Source organism: Colletotrichum lupini, chromosome 9 (genome assembly GCF_023278565.1).
Source record: "Colletotrichum lupini chromosome 9, complete sequence".
NCBI lineage: Eukaryota > Fungi > Ascomycota > Sordariomycetes > Glomerellales > Glomerellaceae > Colletotrichum > Colletotrichum lupini.
The window spans coordinates 2696395-2719785 of record NC_064682.1 but is presented as its reverse complement, the minus strand read 5'-3'; the positions used below and the strand labels follow the sequence as shown (position 1 = coordinate 2719785).

General features: G+C 41.0%; 7 protein-coding genes across 7 annotated transcripts; 3 read left to right on the top strand and 4 right to left on the bottom strand.

The window, feature by feature from the left end:
• Positions 1-70: 70 nt before the first annotated feature.
• Positions 71-1744, top strand: CLUP02_16681 (uncharacterized protein; the record flags this gene model as incomplete). The annotated part of the gene is made up of 5 exons (XM_049295599.1): positions 71-82; positions 165-441; positions 511-592; positions 653-831; positions 888-1744. The coding sequence occupies 5 exons, from the start codon at positions 71-73 to the stop codon at positions 1742-1744; spliced, it is 1407 nt and encodes a 468-aa protein (XP_049152746.1).
• Positions 1745-2679: 935 nt separating this feature from the next.
• On the bottom strand, positions 2680-3858 carry CLUP02_16680 (uncharacterized protein; the record flags this gene model as incomplete). The annotated part of the gene is made up of 1 exon (XM_049295598.1): positions 2680-3858. The coding sequence occupies one exon, from the start codon at positions 3856-3858 to the stop codon at positions 2680-2682; it is 1179 nt and encodes a 392-aa protein (XP_049152745.1).
• Positions 3859-6067: 2209 nt separating this feature from the next.
• On the top strand, positions 6068-7232 carry CLUP02_16679 (uncharacterized protein; the record flags this gene model as incomplete). Its single annotated transcript, XM_049295597.1, has 2 exons — positions 6068-6589; positions 6666-7232. 2 exons carry the CDS (start codon positions 6068-6070, stop codon positions 7230-7232), a joined length of 1089 nt encoding a protein of 362 aa, XP_049152744.1.
• Positions 7233-7442: 210 nt separating this feature from the next.
• Positions 7443-9862, bottom strand: CLUP02_16678 (riboflavin transporter MCH5; the record flags this gene model as incomplete). The annotated part of the gene is made up of 8 exons (XM_049295596.1): positions 7443-7486; positions 7530-7933; positions 8001-8575; positions 8633-9160; positions 9228-9258; positions 9325-9506; positions 9618-9797; positions 9854-9862. The coding sequence occupies 8 exons, from the start codon at positions 9860-9862 to the stop codon at positions 7443-7445; spliced, it is 1953 nt and encodes a 650-aa protein (XP_049152743.1).
• Positions 9863-10511: 649 nt separating this feature from the next.
• Positions 10512-10787, top strand: CLUP02_16677 (uncharacterized protein; the record flags this gene model as incomplete). The annotated part of the gene is made up of 1 exon (XM_049295595.1): positions 10512-10787. One exon carries the CDS (start codon positions 10512-10514, stop codon positions 10785-10787), a length of 276 nt encoding a protein of 91 aa, XP_049152742.1.
• Positions 10788-22195: 11408 nt separating this feature from the next.
• On the bottom strand, positions 22196-22552 carry CLUP02_16676 (uncharacterized protein; the record flags this gene model as incomplete). Its single annotated transcript, XM_049295594.1, has 1 exon — positions 22196-22552. The coding sequence occupies one exon, from the start codon at positions 22550-22552 to the stop codon at positions 22196-22198; it is 357 nt and encodes a 118-aa protein (XP_049152741.1).
• A 78-nt stretch (positions 22553-22630) lies between these two features.
• CLUP02_16675 (uncharacterized protein) lies at positions 22631-23055 on the bottom strand (the record flags this gene model as incomplete). The annotated part of the gene is made up of 3 exons (XM_049295593.1): positions 22631-22690; positions 22847-22954; positions 23008-23055. 3 exons carry the CDS (start codon positions 23053-23055, stop codon positions 22631-22633), a joined length of 216 nt encoding a protein of 71 aa, XP_049152740.1.
• Positions 23056-23391: the final 336 nt, after the last annotated feature.

Genomic DNA, 23391 nt, shown 5'->3' with positions numbered 1-23391 from the left:
AAGCCTGCATCGAGCGCCCCGCGGCACATGCAGATACAGAATGGCGCTAAAATGAAGAAGACTCTGATATATGATGGGGAAGGTTCGTCCGCTATCAATGTCAAGGCGTCCCTTGTCCCTACCCTATCATATATTGTTTCGACACAACTCGGTCGTACACACAGCATCTGTACATTCTTCAGCACGATCTCTTCAACATGGACGCCGCCAAGGAACGAAATACCAAGCGGGAGGAAGAGGAGGATAAATCGGCGGCATCATCCAAGATCTCACGCCTGTTCCCCGACTGGTTGATTTGGTACAAGAAGCCGGAGTATAGGCACTTCAAGGAGTATGCCACCGCCATTCGGACCGGAAGGAGGCCCTTGAGTAGGGACGGGAGAGATAAGAGTCCTATTCCAGCACGGTTAAGTTTGGAGAGAGTTCTGAACAACCAAACCTGTAAGCATGCCTCTCAAGCCATGCTGCGACCGACTCTATGGTCAAAGGCCGATCTTTGTTTTATTTAAGGCTCGCCAATGTCGTTGTATGACTTCTACATGTACCTCAAGTACATCGAGTTCTCGCCCGAGAATCTTGAATTCTTCGTCTGGTAAGTGATACTTCAGCCATTGACACGATTGCATGAGTCATGGTCTGACTGTCCTCGCAGGTTCCGCAACTATGAAGGATCGTACGCAAAAACTGGAAGTCTCAACAACTTCCCTATCGAGAAGGATATCGACCAGTCGTCTTCATCACGAGACAGTATGGCAGACAGTGCTGTTGATGCAGCGGGCATGAAGCTTCCCTCTATCCAGATGTCTGAGTTTGAGTGTGATCCCGAAGCAGGTGAGTGTTATTCCTCCATTTCTTTACATCCTCAGCAGTAGCTAACTTATTCAAAGCCAACGAGACCATGACCAACATCGTTCACCTCATCGCTCCGGAAGCCGCGTGCAGGCCCAACAGCAAAGTCGGCCCGAACGGTCGCGACCGCATCAAGTCCTGGGCCAACGCCTGTGCCAAGCCCATCTGCGCCAGCAATGTCCCAGCAGTTATCCCTACTCGCATCGCCCCGAACTCGGCATACCGCGTCGAGCTCAACGCCGTCGTGAACACATTCCTCGTCCCTGGAGCCGAGAAGGAGCTCAACATCCCGCCTGCGCTTCGCGATACCGCCCTTCTCAACCTGCAGCACTCCTCCGACCCGATCCACCTCAAGCCAATCGCAGATCACGTATACGGACTCCTGAAGAACTGCTCCCACCGCAACTTTGTCCGCCTCGGTGTCTCCAACGGAACCTTCGAGACTCTCTGCATGGCTACCAGCGTCGGCATCGCCCTCACCATCGGCGGCTTCCTCTGCGTGCTCCTCAAGGCCTTCGTCCCTTTCATGGGCGCCAACAGCCGGTGGAACGCCTTTGCCCCCTGGCCAATGTGGTTCGTCGGCATGTCTCTCATCTTCTCCGGCCTGCGAGGTAGCTGTTTCTTCTTGCTGCTCTTCACGAGACGTCAGCCCCTGCCCTGGGAACGCTTCGACGACAGCGCCTCTCTTCTATCGCAACGTTCTGGTCTTATGAAGTTTGTCTCGCGAATGATGATCTTTGATCGCAAGATTCGTGTCAAGGATGTCCACCTGCGCAGGCTCCAGCACAAGATTGTCCTCCAGGCCATGGTTGGCGGTGCGGTCTTTGCGTGCTTGAGCACGTTGATCTTCATTTTCCTGCCGATCTGGTCGCAGACGGTGGTGCACCGGATGTAACAATGTAACAGTTGTCGTCGGCGAAGCTTTACTACGACGGAAGTTTTTTTGATGATATATATATACTCTTTTAGGATCTAGCGTGTGATATCCCTGGGTGGTCAAAATCGATTTCTATCCCCTTTGTTTCTATACAACATTGTCTTCATTTCATTTTATGTTTTAGTAGCTTGGTACGTGTGCCAAGTATGGTGTGTATTTATATCAGCCAGAACCAAAGCAATGCTGGTCACACTCAGACCTATACTTTTTCACCTTACAATATTTACTATAATCCTTCCTTGAGCGGATAATTGTCTCCTCTCTTAAGGTGCTGTGCCCAAACCAGCTCAAGAACCCCCTATTCTCCCCCTTACTGCAGTTAAACATCCCTACATTACATCGGCGCATGTAGCGCCGTACATCTTCCGGATCCCGAACCTCTGCCAATCCGCGCTGGTATACATTATCACTTTTGATTGGGAATAGCTCTTCTGTCACTTAGAATTTCCTGTCCCATATTTACTGAATTAATTTAGACAGTTTCATAAGCCCTCACATTGTTTTACCCCAAGAACCAGTTTATTCGGTCTGGATGCCCCGATGTTATGGAGGCCCATCCCGATCTAGATGTTATCCTTCTCGACATCATGGCCCCAGCTTTAGGATAGGACTAGCAGACTACTATGGTCTTGTAGCATTCCGACAATTCTCTTCTGTCAGTGGTGAGCGCGGACCTCTCCTGTCCACGAGAAATCAGAGCAATCCAGCTATGAAAATAGCCCTCAGGCCTGAAACTTACTTAATGCCTTTCGACAGTATCATAGTTACACATCGACATCGTATGCTGGCTTGAAGAAACTCATGGGCCTCTCAGGCTCGAATTTCCTTCCTCAACTCAGCCATCTTTCTTATTCTTTCGGGAAGGGCGACACCACGCTCTTTTCCTCACGTTATCAAGCCCCTTCCTTCTCCTGAATCCAGTTGTTAACCACCGCCGCAATCTCCAAACTATTCTTCTCCAAGTGCATAAAATGCCCATTCCCACGGATCCCAATCTCCCCCAGCTTGATCCATTCCGGCTGCCCACCAACCTGCTTCAGATAATCCACAGTACAGTGATCATACGTGACATGTACACTCGCCTCCGTCGTAACCATCAAATACGGCACGCTCGCAATCTTGGGCAGTTGCCGTGCCGGCTCCTTTTGCCGGTAACAACTCCGATGCGCAAGCGTATCGTTCCCCACAACCTCGGTCTCGAGCTCCGCCGCGCTGGCGGCGGGTGGATCGTAGTCGAGAGGCGTATTCGTCAACCCCCACGCGTTCGTCGCCGAGCGGCTCTCGAATGACCAGAACGGGACTGTCGTGCCTTCGAGGTTGATGTTTCCTGCAATGTACTCCGGACAATCATTCGATAGAAGAATCGGGGCGCGGGCGCCGATGGAGTGCGAGATGAGATACGCCTTCTCGCCCAGCAGCGAAAGAAGCTCGCAACCCGACGCGCGAAGAGCGTGTTCCTGCGGAACCCAGCTTGTAGACAGCGGGAGGATAGTCTTTTTGAACTGCTCAAATGTTGGGTCGCCTTTTCGCCCAGTGCCGGGCCACTGGGTATGGAGGACAGCTTGCGGATAGGCGCCGTATGCCTCGACGTGCGTGAACCCCTTTTCCACGCCCTCGGCCGCTGTGCCGGCGATCATGGTGAAATTCGCGAGGTTGTTCTCTGTCGAGCGGCCGATGGCGGCGGTATCGACGAGGTAGACTGTGTGGCCTTGTCGTAGGAAGTAGGTTGCCCAGCCTGGGCGGTTGTCGGGTGTATTGAGCCATGTTACGCCTGTTGTTCCGCCTCCGTGGAAGAAGACAATAGGTTTTGGTGTTGTGATAGTGCCACGGCGGCGGGTCCGGCTGGTGGTGACAGGAACTAGTTTTTCGACGTAGAGCTGGTCGACTGTGACGTTTCCCGAAGTTGTCTCGATGTAGCGGCCTCCAACGTAGAAGAAGTCGCGGGTGTGGGCGGCTTCTTTGGAGGCGCATTTCGTGCTGATTGCGTTGACGCCGGTGCAGTTCCCTGTGGCTAGGGCCCGTGTGGCTACGACACCGAGGGAGAGAATTGAGGCGATTGAGATGCGGACCATCTTTGCGCGGAGAGGGACGGCCCAAGGTTGAGGGATACGACTAAGAGGATGGATCGAGTGCGACGCTGTGGTTGACGGAGATCGGGGTCATGGTTGTTAAGTATCCGGCGATGACGGGGGCTGTCGACTGGGGTTTTTGATGGCGGCCGCCCAAAGGTCGAGATTCTTTCGGGGCTCCATTTCTCGAGATTGTTGGTCCAAGGAATTCTCCAAGGGGCGGAGATGTGGTTACATTCGCGGGATGGATTCGTGGAGATGGCGATCCACAAGGCCCAGGGCCTCAGCCCGAAGGTTGATAGTGGAGCGAAACCGAGCGTCTCTTTTGGCGTTGCGGTGATATCTTTTTGAAATTCCCATGGCAAGATACGCGATCCATACTATCGGGTTTTTTGGTTTGAAGGGACACTCGGGAAGACATCATGCGGATGTCCCATTTGCCTTTGCCAAGACGGAGGAAGTTCATCGGGAGGTGGATCTTCGGCACGCAGGAGCCAAGGAAATGAAGGGCCGGGGGTATTGGCTTTTCGGGTAAAGTTTGCCCCACGCCTTGGACCGTTTCTTCGGGGCGCATCTGTAAGCGATGAGACTTTGGTCAGCCTCATATGTACGTGAGGGTTTGTATCCACGTGATGGGTGCATCAGAAATGCTGTTCACATTGAGCAATAGAGAAAACAAGAAGAGTATCATTCGTCTTTCAAGAATGTCGGCAACACTTCAAAGAAACAGTCAGGATAGAGAACCAGGCCCAACAGGATAGGAAGAAGGAAAAAAAGAAATGGACGCAGAGCGCTGAGGGTGATTCGAACCCACGAGATTTCCAGATGGCCATACAAATTGGGCAATCGAATGCCAGTCTCCACGGGACGTCAACCGCTCAACCATCTTCCGGCGGTAAGTCACTTCCAGGGTGAAAACATCTTCCTCTCTACTGGGTTGACATTTTGAGCATTTTTTGTCCCTATATACCCCCCTTCCCCACTCCACAGGAATACTAGGCAGTCACAACACGACTGCCCAGTGAATATTCTACTTTGTCACGTGGCTTTGGATTGCCTCTTGCCTCGACTGTTGGTTCAACCTCTATCATGTTAACTAAGGTAAGGTACGATAAGCCAACTCGCCTGACCTTCATTTCCGAGCAGCGTTTGCAAGTGATGAGAGCAATCAATTTCTCCGCCTTATGATCCTATAGTGACCATTCTTCCTCGTCGTGCTGGCCACAAAGGCTAAAGACATGTTCCGGCCGGGAGAGATCTTAAAAGGGGATCTGAAAATGACATGATGGATGTGTTTAATGAAGCAAAGGAGCAGAGTCGTGAATCAAAGGCGAGTGACAAAGTCATAGCGCCAGGGATGTCCCATTCTCCCGTCCCTTAGTCCATACGCCGAAGCTCCCTGGGAATTCTGGGATCTATGTGAACCGTGTTCCAACAATACTTAGCCATTATTGAATCACCAGTAGATACAGCTGGGCAAGCTCAGAAGAGGTTTGCAGAGATTTCTGGAGATATCGAGATGGCATTGATTATTTGGCGTACAGGAAGTCGCTTATTGGACGGATTGAAGGCTGATTGAGAGAGTGTAATGTAACCAACGTTCAGCTTCAACACTTCAAAATCTGTTTGTATGAATCGACAAAGAAATTGGCAAACCTGGACTTGCGAAAGTCTTGGCTCGACTCTGGCCATGATCCTTTGACTTTGGGAACTTCTTGGGCAGGTATCACGTGGATGTAAAGGCTCCTTCCTGATTTCACTCATCGTCGCGGTCTAACAGGTGAAAACCAAGCAAAAACGCCCAACGCGTCTAGATGAACCAAATCATATTCACTTCTGGATAGTCTGGGCGGTCAACGCACCTTCTGCTCTGAATAATTCCTCCCACCGCCTACAGTCCTGCTTCCCGGACTTTTGAAATTTTCCCACAACATTAACCTTTCCTGACCTCACTTCTTGTTTCCCACAACACCTTCCCCTCCACCCACCCTCCTCAACACCGCGACTTTGCATCACCTCGCATCGCAAAACTCATCGCACCTTTCCTCTATTGGACACTCTTCTCTCATCCTTTTCACTCGACCTTCTTCGAACCGTTACTCAACCAAGAACCGATCAGTCTGCATCAACCATCCCGACTCAAGACTAGAGTAATTTGATCCCTCTCCCAGATCTCTCCGTCCGGCCTTCGAGTAATAACCCCATGTAGATCATGTCGTTTAGAAGCAGCCCGATTATTTCCGGCTCTGGAGGCTGGGGTAATGGCGAGGCAGCTCCCATCTGCGCCGACCAGAATGCCCTCACCCGAATTCCTGGCCTGATCTTCGAAGTCGGCGACAACGGTCGCATCATCGCGCAGCCGGGCACTCCTCAGCTCAAGCTCCTCATCCGGGGCTACGCGAATGACACTTCCACTCGCGACATGGCCAAGCTCATTGCGCGTCGTGGTGCTGATCTTCTAGCCGCGTACTTCAAGGTCGTCGCTGCTGCCAGCAACGGCAAGAACGCCCTGGTCGACCAGAATCACCACCTGGCCTGGGTCCCCGCTCTACGAAGCCTGGTCAAGGAGAAGAGATGGGACGAGTTTCCGGACGTCAAGAATCACCACGTCCAGGCTGTATTAATCGCCATCGGAGACGCTCGCAAGCGCTTCATCGACGAACTCACCGTCACCCCCGCTCCTCCCAACCGTGAGCATTACAAGACCTTTCTCGACCTTGTCGATCGCTTCAATGTCGATCGAATTGGCCAAACGGGATCCTAAAAGCTCCCTTCCCGCTGTTCCTGCTGCTCCGGTCGCCCCTGCCCAGTCCGACCCTACCGTCCCGTCTGCCTTCCAGATCTCCCAGATGATCCGAGATGCTTTCGCTGCACTCCAGATCAGCGACCAGCAGATTGATCAGATCAGCAACGGTCTTCAAACCTCGGCGGACCAGCTCCAGGCTGCCGTGACCAAGACAATCCAGGACGCACTCGATGATTTCAACGCCAAGGACAAGGTCATTGAGACCATCACTCAGCAGACCGATCAGACCAACAAAGCTGCTCAAATGGCTCAGACTGAGATCACGGCCCTCAGAGCCAAGTATGAGAAGATCAAGGATGAGAAGCAGAAGCTCATGGAGAAGAACGCCGAGGCTACGGCCACCGCCGTGGTCGCCTCTTTGACCGATACCATTACTGGCGCTGTGACTCATGCTATGGCTGAGATGGAGGCTGCCGAGCAGCACGGTAGCATCTCCGGCCAGGAGATGCTGTTCGCCCACATCGTTGATGACCTCAATGAGCTTGAGGCTCTTCGAGGCGGCGAGGGTGTGGAGTGGGCTGCCAATGACCTTGATGACTACAAGGAGAAGCACAATATCCCTGATTTCTGATTCGTACACCAAGACGTCTCGATGCCGGTATCTCGTTGGAGGAAGATGGAAGGGTCACTGTTGTACATATTGGCACCATCGGACAAAGGAAGGGTTGGGGATTACGGCTATCAGGCGTTGGACTGGTCTAACTAGAGTATATGGGTGTGATAAGTAGCAAAAGCTCCTAGTCGATCAATACATCTGCCTCTCTCACGATTTATGACTCAATTACCCCACGCGTCCACCTAAGGATGCCCTATGCAAAACAATGACTACGTGACCATCGTCATCAAACCTTCTTAAGCTCAAACCCACCAGCCTGAACGTACCGCGCCGAAGCAAACACCCCCGCCGAAGCAAGAATAGAAAACCCACAAAACAGCTGCAGACCCAAATAATCCCCTCCCCGCGCATCGACAATCGCACTCGCAATCGGACTCCCCGTAAGCGCCCCAAACGACTGGAACGCGAAAGCCGTGCCAGTCCTGGCGCCAATCTCTCGAATATCTGAGATCTGGGCAATCAGCGTCGGACCGATGGAGGTCAGCCCCGACGAGAGGAAGCCAAAGGCCGCTGTGAAGACTAGGATGCCGGCGTTGCTCTTGATTGGGATCCAGAGGGCCAGGCACGCGATGCCGGTGAGGGTGGCGAGGATGATCATGATGTTGTAGCGGCCTATTTTGTCGGCTACTAGGCCTGGAATGACACGCCCGATCAAGCTGATTGAGAGGTCAGTGGGGGTTCTTTGGAGTTGTGAAGGCCCTGAAGAGGGGCTTTAGGACGTACCCTACGGCATGCATGATGGGCAGCAAGTAGATGACCAAACCGTCGTCCATACCCTGCGCCTTGGCTTGCAAGATAACAAAGGCGTAGGGAACAAATAGACCCCAGAAGACTAAGAAAAGACCGAAGACAGTGGACATCATTGTAGGTTCCCGAATGCCCCGGAAGTACTCCTTCATGTCCACGGGCTTCGTTTGAGGTGCCAGGCGGGACCTTACGGTGAAGCACGCGATTGCCAGAAGAGAGAGAAACATGAAGCCAACGGCACGCATCGCCCACGGGAACCCGACACTCTCAATCATTCGCGGGATCATGATTGGCAAAATGACGCCCCCGACAGAGGACCCAGACATCATGATGCCGAAAGCAGTTGCACGACGACGATGGAACCATGTTACGAGGCATGACATGCTCGCGCTCGTTACAGCGCTGGCGCCGATGGGACAGACGATGCTTTGGGCGAGGAAGAAGTGGAAGTACTCGGACCCAAGGGAGACCATCATTATGCCAAAGACGTAGGTTATCGATCCACAGATGAGAAGCCACCGTGGACCCCATTTATCAAAGGCAAATCCCCACTGCGTTAGTTGTCAGTGGATCACGAGTGATTCGGGTCGGAGGAGTATTGGACATACGACGATGGGCATGAAGTTCAAAGTCCATTGCATAAAGCTCGTAATCCATGATATGGTGGATGAACTGTACTCGCGAAGGGCATCGGTCACATAGTACGTTTGAAAGACGCCAATGCTGTTTCCCAAGCCAAAAGTACAGAACAGAACGCACCAGGCCCCGAAGAGTACAATGAGGGCCTGCCTCCCACCTTCGGGGTAGTCATCCGGATTCGCACCGGTGTCAGCTACGGATGTCGTTGTCGAGAGACCCTGCGTGGTGGCCGCCATCCGCTCGGGGAAGTTCTCCAGATCCGTGCGGGGGTGGGATGCGCAGGAAATGCGCCTTTCCTCGAACCGGTCTGGCTGGTGGGGGTCGGAAGCATTCTGGCGGGTCTCGGGCCCTGGCTCCGAAGAAGCCGCTTTCTCCATCTGCAGTTTGGACGCGAGAACGCGGGGGCAAGGCTTCGGAAAACGTCTATGCGTAAAGATATTGCAGTTTGCCCCAAGAAGCCGGCGGGATGGGGATGCATCGTTTGCTTGCTTGCAACTCTAATTCTGGCAAACGGACCCTTAAATATTCAAGCAAAGTGCGGAATCCGGAGAAGATTGTGGATACATGTTGTGGGGGGTCTGGGGATGGCGATCCTCTTTGCAATGTTGCCATGCAAACTATTACCTAACGTATTGTTGGTTCGGTGGTTGTTGGGGTGAACGTATTTCCACCATTCACAGTGTGAGCGAAGCCTTCGGAAATGTCTACTACTAGGGATGACGTGATTGCTCGGCATTGAGGATTGACAAACACAGAATTCTGCAAGATATGACAAAGAATTGAATAGTTCCGTCGCTTTGAGCCCAGTGTCGCGATTTTGGTGATACCTGGTTTGTACTCACTCTTTGACGTTTGGCTTGGCAATTAGTCGTTTACTTCGGAAACCAATTGTGTGTTCCTCATGTCGTTAATGATTCAGGGATTGATACAAGATGTTGTTCTCCCTGCATTCACCTGCAAGCTCTTGAGTGAGCACCTTTGCTTCGAAGGACGGACATAAATCGGCAAGAGTTTCAGCGCTGTTAACGTTGAAGAAGTATTTGAGACGAAGAAAGACATAATTGAAAGGGAAACGATTACCAATTCGCCGACTTCGAGCTGCTGTTCGTCCTCTGAGCAGTTGTTTCGTTCGCGCTAGCTTTGGTTCGTCACAGAATCTGCCCGGCAATCCGAAAGCACCTCTAGAATACAGAAGTCATGTTGACGACTGTTTCTCTCTTATGATACTTGAAGTTCCATATAGAGTACCTATACCGTTGATGAAAAAGATAGACTGGAGCTAAAGCTTCAGAGAGCTAAACCTTGGACCGTAATTAAGGAAGGCGCCTCCGGGCTGGTGCCTTCCAAAGTGAACCTGACCATGTTTCTTGCCTGTAGGCAAAGTGGGGCGACGGTGAACAAAATCTTGCTGGGAGTATTCAGGAGGCATATTCTAGATGGTTTGAGCCCTACTGCTTGCATAGTTTTGACCGCCCTGGGCCCTCTTTTATAATCCTCACCTTCGCGTAACTACTTTGCTCTTCTTCTGTCACGGCTCAGCTGAACAGCACCCTTCCTCTTCACATCTCTCCAATTTTCGTGCAGCAGTCTTTTCTTCGCCCCGCGGCGTACCTACCTATCCTACACATCAGCAGTCTCATCTTCTATACCTTTGAGAACCACCATTTCCCAATCATCTCTTTCCCACCGGAGTGATTCTCACCCAAACACCTTCGTACTTTCCCATCTCAACTTCCGCGCGACTATCGCAGACTTCGAGTATCGTCTTGACTTCAGGTTAGCCTACCGCCCTTGATCGCTACAAGCGCAATTAATGTCATCCGAAGCTAATCTTAATCAGACAGTCCCATGATAGAGATGGCTTCCAACGGAACTTCTGCCGACCCCACTGCCCCTCACGAGATGGGCCCCGAGAACAACAACCAGCCGGGCCCTGCCACAGGATCTTCCACAGGCACTACCCATGACAACCCCGCCGCCCCCACTCACCAGGGGATATCCCAGGCTGATAACGCAGGCGATATGGAGGAGCAGGAGATGAAGAAGATTCAGAACCTCCATGCTAAGATTCAGGAGGAGCGTAAGGCTCAGATCGAGGAGAAGAAGCGTGAAGAGGCCATTTAACAGGCCGGGCAGGCAGAGAAGGAGCACCTGCAGAAGGAGGCGCAGGCTCAGAAAGACCGGGAGCAGAATGCGCGCCTGCAGAGAGCCATTCAGGCCACTCCAGAGGAACGTGAAGCTTACGAGACGTCGCTGGAGTATGCTGAGACGTCCAGACGTTCTGAACGCCGCAGAGCCGAAACGCTCAGCAGCATCAACGGCTATCTTAAACGCCAAGGTATAAAGCGCAGATGATAAGATATTGGGGGGGGGGGGGGGGGGGGGGGCTTTTACGATGATGTATCTGCTTTGAGGGAGGAAAGAAGGAACAAATGGCGGTCTTCTTATCTTCGAGGCAGGTAGAGACATTCTTTGAAGATGCAAGCAGGACGTGAGGCAATTTCTAGGGGCCAAGGTACAAACTTGCACATAGCAAGCACAGAAAGGGAAATACTTGTGAAGGAAGCGTGTGTCTTTAGTGCTACAGCACTTTACCGACATTCATCACGACCGATGCAGATCATAAAGAAAGCGACACCTCTATTCCTTCCTCTAATCTTGAATCAAACTTGGGGCGGGGAGATCCCATTCATCTTGCATTGCTGACCATGATCATGAGAACTTCGTCTTTTCCACTGACGGCTTGCTGTTACCGCTGACAATTATTTTGAAAGACTAAGGCAAGAGAGAGACTCACATGACCGTTCTGTGCAATGCAAAGACGCAAGTCTCATTATTCGTCGTTGAGATGGCATCCTTCTAAAATGTCTCTCAGAGACGACGCAAGTAGAGAAATTTCTAAGACGCAAAGACTAAAGACCTCTCCTAATTACGCTTCTAGTCCCAAGACCATGGCATAGTATCGCACCAAATCTACAGACCTCTATTTCCACTAGCTGGTAACTACTAGCAGAGATGTTCTCACGCATTCAAGCCTCTTGTTCAGCTCTTCACGCCCACCCCGTTGTGGTCCTGATATGATGTATCTCAGCCAAACGATTCTTGGCATCAACTCACAAATGTTTGGGGAAAGCCGAAGCATCCAGCTCATGAGACGCGATTCATTGGTCAAATGCCCTGAGAAGGCGGGAATTCTGGTGATCAGACAGCTGCGAGAACTTCGGGTTCGCCTTGTTGGCAAGGTACTCCTTCTGGCCGCGTGCATACCTTTCGATGAGATCACCCTATCTGTTGTTACTGACCTTGACCTCTCAAGCTGGGACCCGGTGCAGAAATTGCGAAGGAGTTCTGTTAGTATCCCTATTATAGGGTAGTTAGTTCGAACCGTAGTTAACAAAGAGATTAATTAAACTATATAAATATTTATATAGTAAGTATAAAAAGGAGGTTTTAACTATAGGTTAGGCTAGTTATAATAATCGTAAATAGGGCCCCTAATTAGCCCCTGCGTAGTTAGCTATATACCGCGGTTAAATTAGACTTCTAATTTAATATTAACTTTTTTTTTTTTATTAATTTAACTACTACGGTTAGAGGTATAATTTAACGTCGGGCCCGTTTATTAAGTCGTCTCTTTTTCCCCCTTTTCTCTACTCTTTTTATATAACCTATCCTTTTATTTATATAATAACTTTTTTACTACTTACGAATTACTCTAATCCCTTATTTAGTACTACTTTTATAAAAGCGTCTACGAGGTTATTTTTATTATTAATTTAACGGATTTTAAGTATTTCGTACTTTTTATACGATTACTTAAGGGTTATAATATTAATTATAAACCTCTTTTCTTTTATTATTTTTAATTTAATAAAGTATTTATATAGTAAATAAGAATCGGTATAAATAACCGTTAGAATAAGTAAAAAGCTAATTCGATTAATAATCTTCTTTAGCGTTATTAAAATCGTATAAGAGAGGTTAATATTATTAACTATATTATAGACCTCCGATATTAGTATACTTCTTATTACTTACTTATTTTTAATTAATAAGTAATAGATTATATTATTATATATAGTAAATTCGCTCTTACTTATACTCTTATTAGCTAAGATAATAATATACCTTAATTACGAAATAAGGTCGTTATTATTTATAAATAACTTATTAATAAAGACGTAGAGCTTATTAACTATAAAGTTAATTAAGTAATAAACGAGACCTTAATCGAGATTCGTTTATTACTACTTAAGCCGCTTATTAAATACTTTAACGTCTTATTTAGTTAAATCTATAGCCTACGCTACTTTAGTATAATTAAAAGTCGCCTCGGGCTAATAAATACTTATAATATATACCCCTCGTACGAGCTTAGCTTTATACTACTTTTTAATATTAGTTATATTTAGATCGACGAGGTTAATCTTCTTACCCTACCCCTTTTATTAAAAAACGACGGTTTCCCTTTTAATTATAAAAATCCTATTATTAAATATTAAGAGGGTATTTATTATAAAGACCTTTTTTAACTTCGTTACGAAGCCCGCTTTTTAAAGCTCCTTATCCTCCTTTTTTATAAAGTTAATATTAAATAGGCCTAATATATCGTTAGTCTATATTTTAATAATCCTACATTAATTACTTTCGTACTCCGTAACTAATAAGCACGGGTCGTATATAGAAGTAACTATTAATAATTAATTAATATAAAAATCGTAGTAAGTAGCCTACTAATAAGTACCTAATTTTACGAGCCTATATAGTAGCTTAAGTACTTTAATAATCGTACTTTTTAAGTACTTAGTAACTATTTCTTTTAATAAATAGGCTAGGATTTTCCTTATAAGCCCTGTAGCTAATTAGGTATAGGCCTAGGTAATATTATAGCTCTAAATCTTATATCCCTTCTTCTATAATAATACTATTAGTATTATTATTAATCGTTAGCTATAGCGCTATATAATAAGTAATTATATAAGTAGCGTCGCCTTTTCGACGTTATTATACCCCTAAATTATATATCTAGACTTCTTATATAGCTAGGGTATTCTTTTCTCTTTAATTTTACGAACTATTCGTAATTTAAATATGCGGAGGTTTATATATTTTTCTAAGTTATATAGGATAAATTAATAGACCCCTTAATTACGAAAAGTGTCTATTTTAATAAAATCTAATCCCTTATACGGCTTTTTAATAGTTATAATTATACCTTCTTTACGTAGTTTAATTACTAGCTCGAAATCGGCTTTTTTTCTTTTTATATAAAAGGTATTAATTACCTCGTTATTAATAATAAATTGCCGCGTTAAGGCTTACCGTCGTAGTCTTCCGTAACGTCTTACTAATAGTATTAGTACCCTTTTAGCAATTTCCTCTTCCTCGTTATTTATTAATATTACTACGACGATTTTATTAAAGATAATTTCTTATACTTCTACCGCGGGTTATATAGTTTCCCCTAGCTTTTCTTTTTTTTTATAAGTTAAAAGTTACCTCGTTAGGATCTATATAGTACGGTCTAACTACTATAATTAATAGTTTAAGTAGCTAATTACGATCTTTTATGACTATATAAAAGCGCTCGTTAATAAAACTTAACTTATATAGCCTAGCCTATTATTAAATAATTTTATACTATACTTATATATTTAAATTTAGTAGTATATTTAGATTATCCCCTATATCGGGCCTATTGCGCGTAATAATTACCTCGTTAACTTACTTTTTTATATTTACTTTACGTAGTACCCGTATTACTTTTTTAATTACTTAGGCTTATTAACTTATACTTAGTAACGGTAGCGAGGCTAAGGTTGTTCTTAAATATACTTTAAATACTAATAGCGTTAGTATAAGTCCATTAGGCTCTATAATATTATTATAGTATTTAAGTACTATCTAGAGGTATTCGTTATTAATAAAATCCAGATTTTTTTTAATAATTCTAAACGCCCTTTTTAACTATTAGTATACCCTTTTTACTTTTTTAATATTATAGTGCGCTTTAACGGGTACGATTTTTAACTATATATTATAAGCCGTTATATTATCTCTAAATTTTATTAATTTAAAGCTAGTACTAGCGTTAGTTCTAATATTATTTAGTAGTCCCTAGTATATATCGATCTAGCTTTTTTATAAAGCTATTTATATTATCTTTACTTATAAATCCCAGAAGAATTACCCTATTTAAAAAGATATAGCTATATCGATTATATATAGTACTAACTAACTATTTAAATAGAAAATATTAACGACGATTTCCTAATTAAAGTTAAGCTTATTACGCAATTTAAACTTAAATCTACGTAAGCTTTGCGTATTTATTTAGTATTAATAATATACTTTCGTTAACTACTCTAGCGCCCCTATTTTAATATTATTATTACTTAATTACTTTAAGAGGTTATATAGCTTCGTAATTAATAAGTGCCCGAATCTTTAGTATAGTTTTCTAAGCTCACTTTCCGTTAAGTAATTAATTAACTTCGTATTATTAATAAGCTTTATAAACGTATACCCCTATCGTTATTTAACTATATCGAAGTACTTACCGCTAGAGATTCTATTCCTCGTATTATTAAATATAATACCCAATCGATCTATATCTTTTAAATATAAGAGAAATAGGGTATTAATAAATAAAATATAAAAAGTTATCGTTCCGAAGTACGTCTCTATTTCTATTATACTTAGGGCGACGATTTCCTTACTTAAGCTAAAACTAATCCTCGTAATACTTATTATTAACGTATTAAGTATTACTAGCGCAATTTTTTATAACGCTTAGAATTACCCTTTTCCTTTAGTTAACTATTATAATACCCTAATATTTAAAATAATCCTATAAAAATTATCTAAGTCGTACCTTTTGCTTATATAAAATACCTATACGAGCTTAATATTTGAGGGATCTAAATAATATAAAAAGGACCCCTCTAGCTACCCCTAAATTTACTTAGTACTATATTCTTTTTTTTTAAATATTAAAAAAGATAGTATCTTCTCCTTAATTATTAAGAAAATAAGCTTCGGCCCTATTAAATTCGCCCTTTTAACTACCTCTATATCCGTTATCTAAAGGACCTTCCCTTACTATCCGTAAATAAAAGCCTATTTATTAAAAGCTTTTACTACTCTTTATTTATTTAGCCTCGTATATTTTTTAAAAGCTAACGGGGTAAAAAGAAAGTAGTTAATATTATTAATTTCGTTATAATCTAATTTATTAGTATAAGGGGTAAGATCTTCTTTATTTTCTGAATCTCTTATAGGGGGTATATACTTTAGGCCGCTACTTTAGCTATTATTACTAAGTTCCGTACCCCTAGATCTACCCTTATATATAATAAAAAATTAGTTAAACTAACGAGGGCTAGTTTTATTATTTACTACCCTCGACTTTTTATACTATTTATATAATTTAGTACGCTCTTTTTTAAAGTAATTACTTAATTAATATCTATCCTTTTTATAAATATAATATTACCTCTTCTATTACCTTACTTATAAATTAAATCTCTACCTATTTAACGAATCTAGGCCTCTTTATTAACGATTACTATATCTAGCCTCTTTTCCTTTCTTATTATATATTTAATTAACTTAATATTACTAATAAGGGCCGTCGTATACTTAGAAATAGGTTTAGTATAGTATTCTTATTTTAATATTAAAGCTAGATCTTAGCCTCGAGTAGAGCGTCTCGTAATTTTCGGGTACTTAATATAGGGTCATTTTTACTTCTAATATACGCTAAACTACGATATAAAAATATCCGACTTTCCGCTTATTTATCCCCTTATTTAGCTAGGTTTTTATTAGCTTATTGATTTAATTAATAAGCTTTTTAAGGATCTCTACTCGCAATTTACCTTTTATTATCCTAGCTATAGATATAAAAAAAATCGCTCGTAGCTTAAATAGGAGCTCTAGGTTTTTATTATAAGTCTTAAAGTAGCTTTAGATTATATTAATTATACTAAGAAAGTTATTTTAATTAAGATTACGTACCGCTTCGTAATAGTAATTAGAGGCTTTACTTACGAATATAATATTAATTACTAAATAGTACTAGTATTCCCTAATTCCGACTTTTTCGTAATAATTATAAAATATCGTTAGGGTTTTTTATAAGACCTTATACTTCCCCTTAGAGTATAATTTCTCTTTTAAAAAGATCTTTTTAAAGTCTATAAATTACTTCGTATTTATTATTAGATTTTCGGTATTTATATGCGATCCTTACGTTACTACGTACTATTAATAACTTTAGGTCGTTTACCTCCTTTTTTATTAACTAATCGGTACTAAATTTTACCTTAGTAATAGTAACGAGTTATAGATCGAAATAGGTAGAATTATTAATTATTATACTTCTAGTACTATATTTTGCCCCGGTATATCCTTTTATAATAATAAATTTTTATTAGTAATTATAAGGAGGAAATCTAAGTTATTTACCCTTTTTCTAAATTTATTAAAGTAATTATACGCTCTATTAGCCTATACCTAGTTCTATAATACAAATTCCTCTTTTATAATTATTACTATTAGTATTTTATATAGCTCTTACGATTATAATTATACTAATAATACCCCTCGCCCGTAAAAGAATATATTAACTACTTTTATAATTCCTAAGCTTATGCTTACGAACTATTTATCTAACTAGTAACTAAGGTCGTTTGCGATCTTATAGAATAGGGGTTACCCCTATAGCCCCTTTTTCTTATAAACCTTAGTTAAATAAATTAATATTATATTAATTTACTTATTATTAAGTTAATCTGCGATTTTATATATTTACGTCCCTTAATAATCCGGGTTAATATTTACTTATTTATAAAGGATTAGGATTCTATTTAGGATCGGGTTTCGTTCTCTTTTTTTTTATTTTCATTTGCTAAGGGTCGTGCTCTAACTTATACTTATATTAGTAGTTATTAGCATATTTAATTTTCTAGCACGTATAGCTTTAACGAGGTAATGCGGGATATTCTTATAAAGAATACAAAAAGTGAATATTCATATAGAAGCAAGAATATATGAATATAGGGGATATAAGCGTATATAAAAGAGGTTTTTGTAGTAAAGAGAGTAATATAGTTGAACTACTATATGAGAAGTTGCTTACTTAACGAAAGGTCTAGGTAGGCAAATACACGCCTATATATAGGCATAAAAACCTCCTACTAGAATATTTCATTGCTTATTAATTATGATATAATTAATAAGCGTATACGTAAGTGAATGCGTAATCGTAGTACGTAATTCCGCCTCGAGTAAATTCCAGATTATTCAGTTACCTTCCAGTACTTTCCATTGCTCACGTAAGCTTATATAAGCAGTATTGCTTACATAATCAATACCTATAATAATCTACAGAAATCGTAGATTAATATGGTATATAGTTTGCTTACGCAATATTGATAATAAGGCGAATAATAAGGTAAACAAAGTTACCTTCGTAACAAATGTTAATAAGGATATATTTAATCCGCGCGCTAGTTATAATAAATCCGTATTTTCGCTACTTAATAAATTTATTAAGGTTTAAGAAATTCTTACTTCCTCTCGCTATCTCGCTACTACTCTCGTTTTTATTATTTTTAATAATTATTACTACTTTTTTAAATCGCTAGTTATTATATTTACTAAGATCCTCTTTTTTATTTAATATAAAAGGGTAGGTTTTAATAGTTCTTTTTTATAATAGTAGTAGTAGACGTTTATATTATTATAAGAAAATATAATAATCAGTTTTAAAATCTTTATTAATTACTAATTTCCGCTATTCCGTATACTTTTAGCCTCCTAAGCCTCGTACTTTTTATAATTTTTAAATAGCTTCTTTTCTTAACCTACTTCCTCTAGGGTAATATTTTATAAAAATAATTAAAAATAGACGCTAAGTAGCTCGTAAAAGAGCTATATAAGCTATTAAAAACCGTATAGGCCGTTAAGTATAATTAATAAAGTTAAGCCCTCTTTTTTATAAAATCGTAGATTTTAAGGACTTATTAAAAATACTTACTTATTACTTATACGTAGTAGGGTTAAATACCTTAAAGATCTTATTCTTTATAGCCTCTTAGTACCCTATTTTATATTTTTTAAGTAGTCTTTTTTATAGCTTAATTACGGTTAGGTAATTATCGCTTATTAGCGATCCCTTTTATTACTTAGTTAATTTTTTAAAATTAATAATTTCGCGCTAGGAGTTAGTATAAAAAGAAGCCCTTTAGCGGCCCTCTAAAAGATTTCTTTTTTTTTCCTTAAATCCTCGTTTTTTTAGCCTTTTCTTAAGCTAATAATAACTTTAATAAGAGGTCGTAAAACTACTTTAAAGTAGCCGCTTTTTTCTTAAGTTAATTTCTAAGATCTATAATACTCTTAACTTAATATTATTAAAACTTTTAAATCCCCTCTTCTTTTATTAAACCGTCCTTTATATTATATTCTTAAGTAATACCCGGGGGGTAGTTAAAAGAGCTATAAAAAGGTTATTTAAATCGTAGGCTTAAAGTCGTACTTATAAAATCTTCGTAATAATAAACTTTTTTATATATTATAAATCTCTTAGCTTAATAACTTTTATAAAATTACTTTTATTACTAAATAAGAATATTTATATTTAGAAATCCCCTTTTTTAATCGCGCGGTACTTTTTTATATTATATTATTAAGCTCGTTCGTTATACTAATTAATTAAGTAGGTAGTCGTTATATAAGTATTTTGTTTTATTAATTTAACTAGTTAATTTTTAATTACGGGCCGGCCGTAAAAAAGTTATTTAGTAAAAAAGCTACTCGGGGTAATAATAAAAGGCTAGTTACTTAAGCGGTTTTATTAATTAATATATTTTAACATAATAAATATCGACCTCTTATAAATAATAAAGGGCTACGATTACTTAATTCCGTATAGTATTTAAAAATCGCCTCCTTTTTTATTTACTTTTATAAAGTTAATTAGTATAAATCTCTTATCCCGTAAGTCGACCTACCCCCTTTTAGCCACCCCCCCCTTTTAGCCACCCTATTAAAATATAGTATTAAAATATCGCTACTAACTATACTTAATTAATTAACTATCTTCTATTACTATAATAATATAGTTATTATTCTCCTTAGGTAATTCGACCCCTACGAGTTAACTAGGACTAACTAAATAGTTATTAGAGTCTTCTTAAGCTCTTTATATATCCTAGATATTCGCAAACTTAGTATTTAGGTTTGTTAGTATACTCCTTTTTTTTATAGCCTTAATTAGTTAACTTTAGCTTTTAGAACTCGAATATAATACTAAGATACTACTAAATAGTAAGCCTACTCGTTAAATACCTTTTTTACCTTTTTAAATAGTAGTCGTTAAGTATTATAGTTTAAACTAAGCTCTATAAATAACTTTAACTAATTATAAAGCTCGCTAGCCTTTTTAAGTATTAACTAGTTAATAATAAACGTTGCTAATACCTAGTTAATAGCTTTTTTAGTATTACTAATTACTTATTTAGTATTTGCGGTTTTTTTAGTTAGTATAACTAGGTTAGGTAGGACTATTAGATTAGTAAGTGGTTTGGTTATGTTAGGGGGATATAGTCTAGTTACTTTTTACTTATTTTATATATTCAACGACGTTAGACTAGCTAAACGAGCTTTTTAGTAGTAGCTTAAGAAGTACCGCTTTTTAACAATAGTAGAATTATTTATTATATCCTCCTTACTAAGCTCCTTCTTATACTTAGACTTAATAAGTCTAAAGATAGCTATATTTAATAGCTAGAGGATATAGGAAGTATATAGTAATAAGAATAGTAAGTAGACGTTATTTTTATAATATTCCTATATAAATTCTATCGTTATATAACTCCTATAGCTATTTAGAACTAATAGTCGAGGCTTATTAAGTATACTAAGCTCCCTAAGGGGGGGGGTCTTAGTCTATAATAAAAACACTATTTTTAACTAATTAAGGGTAGTCTTATTAGTCGTTTAGCTATTATCTATTATTATAAACTCCTAACTAATATAAGGGTTAAGTTTAAGTAAAAACTACTACTACTATACCGACTTTCCCTTATATATAACTAATGGTTTAATAGCTCGATTATTAATAGAGATATACTTAATTATAAATACTTAAGTACGCGAACTAAGCTTTTCTTTTTATATTACTATAGTCTCTACTTTACCCAAAACTAGGCTATTAAATCCCTTACTCTCTAGGATATTAGTTTTATTTATATTATACTTATTAACCTATTTAATATCGCTAATCTTTAGTATATTAAGTAATCTAAACTATAACTTAATTATATTAATAATAGCCCTATTTAGACGCTTCGAATTAATAATACGACTTTTCTAGACCTTAATTAATAAGTTCCTCCTTAAGAAAGCGTCTATTTATCGCTTTTTAAGAGGATTTATATCCCCCTAAGATCTTAGAACTCGCTTAGCGAATTTTATAAACTATTTATAAGTTAGTATAATACTTAAATTATACTAAATACGAACCTACTAGGCTAGTTAGTTTTCTTATTATAGAAGAAGCTTTTAGAGGTCTATAAATATTATTACCCTTATTTAATAACCTCTCTTATAGTTACGAAGAGTTAACTTTAGAACTCCGAACTTAATTAAGGCCTAATTAACTAAGAAACCTCTTTTAATAGCCTTAAGAGCCCGACTAACTTTATTTTTAGTATATAAGACTATTATATATTAATAAATAAGTGTATAAAAAAGAATTATATTTAGACGATTTTTGTAATTATTATAGTAGTTTGAAAATCGTAGGTAGGGTTTTAATGTAGTAGCTAGGATAGAGAAATGGGGTAGCTAAAAGGGGGGGGTAGCTAAAAGGGGGTGGGTCGACTTATAGTATTAAGAAGTCGTCTCTTCTACGTAGTAAAATACCTTACTAATTTATAATAGTAAAATTTAATTATTAATTAGTATTAGTATCCCTATCATAAAGTAGTTAGTTCGAACTGTAGTTAACAAAGAGATTAATTAAACTATATAAATATTTAAGTAGTAGGTATAAAAAGGAGGTTCTAACTATAGGTTAGGCTAGCTATAATAATTATAAATAGGGCCCCTAATTAGCCCCTGCGCAGTCGGCTGTATACCGCGGTCGAATTGGACTTCTAATCCGATAAGTTTAGTTTATATAAGAGACATAGACAAGGTTGCTGGAGGAAGTGAAAGAAGATGAATGTGGAAATTATCCCATATAGTGAGACCAAATCACCTTTCCTTCATGCCTGGGGGTATAGTTCATTCATTAATAGTAACTAGAGTGATGGACGTAGCAGTGTCCAGTGTACGAAACAGCCAAGATGTAACTAGTGCCACGTCTTTGTCTTTGATTGACCTGTGGCCATGAAAGTAATGATAGTTTCTGTGTTCATCATTGAAGTCGAAGGAGCCATCAGAGCCGGAGGGGCAGATGCTGGGTGAACGGGCCCGACATCCCGATGACGTTGATATCTTCTAACCCAATAGCTATTCATCCATCAATCCTTCGCCTCAAATTGCAGCATGTCAGTGGTAGAGAACTTGTCTGCCTTGAACGCAATACATCGATCGATTGACTTGAGGAGTCGGCAGTTCTGGCGATCATCCAAGTATGGGAGCTCCGAGACTGATGGATTCTCAAGGTAGTTCATCCGCGCATTGGTGAAAAGCTGAACAAGGTCTCGGATCTTGTTGGCAGTGACCTTTGTCTTCCAAAAAGGGTTCTCTTTGGAAAGGAATCGTTGTAATTTGTTCCAATACTGACGCCAGTCCATGATTGAGTCTTTGTTCGCATAAAGAACTCCAAAGACAATGGAGAACAGGTGCTCAACTCTGTAGCAGACACAGGACGGCATGTCGGTAGGCTCAATAGGCAGGGCTGGTGGGCCGGGGAAGAGTAGGTCCCGGTTGAGACCGAAGACAGTGACAGAACCTTAGTTCTGCTCAGTGATGATGATGTCTGGCATGTCGAGGCCAGGATACTTGAGGTACTTCTGGATTCGAAGAAGCCTTGGGTCGATATGAGCGCCCTTGGCGCTTTTTTGGGGGCCCGGTATTTTTCTAATGACCAAGGAGAGTGATCCATTAGACGGCGTTTAAAGGCAGTATTAGTAATTTTGTTCGAAATGAGCCCGACGAGGTAGACTTACAGCTGGAGAAGGCCTGAACGGCAGAGAGAACTCGCGACTGGATTCTCGGCTCGGAATAGGGATATCTTCGGATTTAATGCCAGGCGGCAGGGACACAAGATTGTTCATCTGATTGATATTTGGTGAGTAGAAGAATTACAGTGTTAGGTAGACTACCGTACCTTGAACGTGCTGGGCTGTTGACGTAGGCCCGTGGCCTCAGCGTGCATATTTTGGTATCCCTGAAGAGTGAGTTGAGAAGAAGCTGTGAAGTTCGGTCTGAAAGAACTTTTATAAATAAAAGAAAAGTATTTCTGCGTCTTTCACGACCGCAGTAAGGAGTGGTGTGTGAAGCGAGTGAGTGAGTGAGTGAGGGCAACAATAACTCGTAAGCACGGGCCCTCATGATGGGATCAACAGCTTCACTGTTCACTAACTGGGAAGGAGCTGATTGACTGGATAATATATCACACCTTCCCTCAAGCAGTTCATCAACAGAGTCCGCATTCTTTCCCCTTTAACTTAATAACGAAGATTCAACCAAGGTGGAACCGCACAGAAAAGCT